At 39.2% G+C, this 2802-nt stretch overlaps 1 protein-coding gene across 1 annotated transcript; it reads left to right on the forward strand.

Annotated features, from left to right (window-relative positions):
- The first annotated feature begins 1006 nt into the window (after positions 1-1006).
- SARC_01469 (hypothetical protein) lies at positions 1007-2412 on the forward strand. The gene has a single exon (XM_014304800.1). It carries the CDS (start codon positions 1019-1021, stop codon positions 1805-1807), a length of 789 nt encoding a protein of 262 aa, XP_014160275.1. The 5' UTR covers positions 1007-1018; the 3' UTR covers positions 1808-2412.
- The last annotated feature ends 390 nt before the right edge of the window (positions 2413-2802 follow it).

The following is a 2802-nucleotide window of genomic DNA, read 5'->3' on the forward strand; positions in this document are numbered from 1 at the left end:
TATATATACATCTATAGCTAGCTCATGTAAAATATCTTAAAATTAAACCTACAGCAAGACTACAGTTGTTATAGGCGAAATGGCTGCAGATACTTTGCTATACACACCTGATCCTGGTCTGTGTTTGAGGTCGTCGGAATGTATGAGTGTTGGCATGATGGCTTCGAAGCCATCATGTCAACACTCAATGTTTGAGTCACGTACAGGAATATGTTTGTTTTGTCATAGAAACACCATTTTAAATATGTAGCGTATGCTGCTCGCGTATTCACAATCGTGAATGATTATGTAGGAGAGGGTTGCAACGACGTGAAGAAACAATAAAAGGTATAATATAAGCGATTTTCTTTTACATGACCAAAATAATTAAAGATTCACACCTGTCATGTTGTCACCGGTGTTATTTTCTGTTGCTGTTTCTCTGCTTCTCTGTTTCCTACTAACCTTACACACACACACAGGTTTTGTAAATTAATTTTATCATCCAATAATCGCAGCTATCAATTTTTTCTAAAACTTCTATTGGTTTGTTGAAATTTACACGGATTTTACTGTAGTACGTAGCTGTTCATCATATGTAGCCTTTGATTCTGGATTCAGGAGTAGGCTATGTTTGAGTTCATTGCCCCCTTTTTATTGAAATACTGAGCAGTTCAGTTATTTCAACAAACAAATGTACGGCTCACCAAAAAACCCCGGCTTTGTTTCGACAACGGCATTTCTGGATTATAAACTAAAAACCAAAAGTCGCAAAATATGGGGGGTTTTTTTTGAAGAATATCGCTTTTTCACTACATATGTGTAAATAGAGTTTTATTTTAGGATTTTCGTTTTACACAACCCAAGCTGTATTTCAGAATCTGAGAAAAGTAAACAAACATTTCTCGTGATGAAAGAACTTGTTCAATTTAGAAGGCTATGAAGAACTATATGTGAATGGCTTTTTTTTATAATGTATAATTTAGTAGAAAACACACGTCTGTGGTTCATTAGTAAGAGGAATATACCACACGGCATCATGATCTCTGACAGCATGGATGCGAAGCAAGGGCTTAATAGGGAAGAACTGAACAATGACCTTGGCATTCTACCCCATTTTCAGGTTGGCGAATACACTCCCCATCACACCTTTGTAGACGATCATTCATACGCACTCATGCTGGACAATATGGTCAAAGCCTGTACAGACATACTGCTAATCACACCCGAGAACAAGCTGCTTCTAGGTAAACGCAATGTTCAACCACAACCAGACTTCTGGATGGGAGGGGGTCGGATGAAACCTGGAGAATCTCCTGGAAAAAGTGGGGCGCGTTTGATGAAATGTGAGTTTGGATTGGATATACATCACGCCAGATTTGAGCACGTGTGTGCTGCAACGTTGGTATGGGATAGGCGGGAACAGCTGCCAGCTACCAATGGTACTGCAGATGTGCAGGTAATCTTGGCGTTGCATCTGAGTGTGAAAGAGATGGAGAATGTGGTGCTGAGCGGAACTGAGTATGATGAAAGTAAGGTGGTTGCATTGAGCGAGGTTTCCGAAGGGCCAGAAGATATGTATTCGCCTATACTTGTACATGCTGTGCGATCGTACGTTGCGAATGGCATACTGCGAGAAGTGAAGCAGCTTGTTGGCAAGACTGATACCGCCACTGATGAGGTCAGCCCAAAGAGGTCAAAGGTTGGTATTGAAAAGCTTATGCAAAGATACTTTGAACTGAAAAGCATGCCCAGTGGCACGTCGGCCTATAAGTTAAAGGACAAGCGAGTGCCAGATTACTGCGCAGCGGTGACTACGGAGTTCTAGACAGGTCTACATCAGTCTTTGCTACAATACAAATCTGACGTGAAATTGTGCATGTTTCTCATCTTGGCTGCGATGGGGAACTACACGCGCTTTTCTCCGCTTAACAACTAGCAAACAGTGAAACTGAATTCTGACAGCTAGCAAGCTTAGAAGCAATGTAGGCATTCTGAGCAGAAATTATCGTAGAACTACTAGCAACAGAAACGTGATGTCTAGCCTTCTGAGCGTTGAGGTACGCCCATGTCCATGCCAGTGCTGGACACGTAGATAGGCACTCGTCCATCAATACTAACCCGGTATATTCGCTATAGGTGTGCGCCATGTCTGGCTTTAGCTGAGCTGGCCAAGTACTTAAGGTGTATCTAGACACCAGACAGAAGAACTATTGCAATGTATTTATGCGTGATATATTCCGCGATGATATGACGCTTTGCAGCAAGTCTTGAAGTTCATAGTAAAAACAGAGCAATGTTCCAAAGTATTTTTGTATAGCATATCACGCGATGATATGGAACCGTTGGCCTTCGAGCCAGAGTTCAAACTTTTGGATACATACAGTGCAGCAAACTTTGCAGTTTTCAGCATAATTAAATTTGATAAAGTCAGCAACCTCTTCTGAGAACTTTTCTTCAAATACTCGTATTTGTAAGTCAGGATCTAAACTATAGCGCGTGAACTCTCTTTGGCTAATATTAAGCACATTCTCTCTTCGTGTACTCCATGACTATAGACGAAGAGTTTCTAAATAAGAATTAAATTGAAAAGATAACAGATTCGACACAATAGTACCAATTTAGATGCTAGCAATAGCGGATATCAAATGCTCATACATGCCGGAGTACATACATACATACATACACACACCCATAAATATATAAATATATATATAGTTATATATATATTTTCATAATTACATATATATATATATATATATATATAGTATATATATATATATATATATATTAATAGGTTATATATACATATAATATATATAA

This window comes from Sphaeroforma arctica, assembly GCF_001186125.1.
Source record: "Sphaeroforma arctica JP610 unplaced genomic scaffold supercont1.58, whole genome shotgun sequence".
NCBI classification, from domain to species: domain Eukaryota; class Ichthyosporea; order Ichthyophonida; genus Sphaeroforma; species Sphaeroforma arctica.

What these genes read in the sequence shown, in the direction of transcription:
- SARC_01469 (XM_014304800.1), top strand. Translation starts at nt 1,019, where the DNA reads ATGATCTCTGACAGCATGGATGCGAAGCAAGGGCTTAATAGGGAAGAA.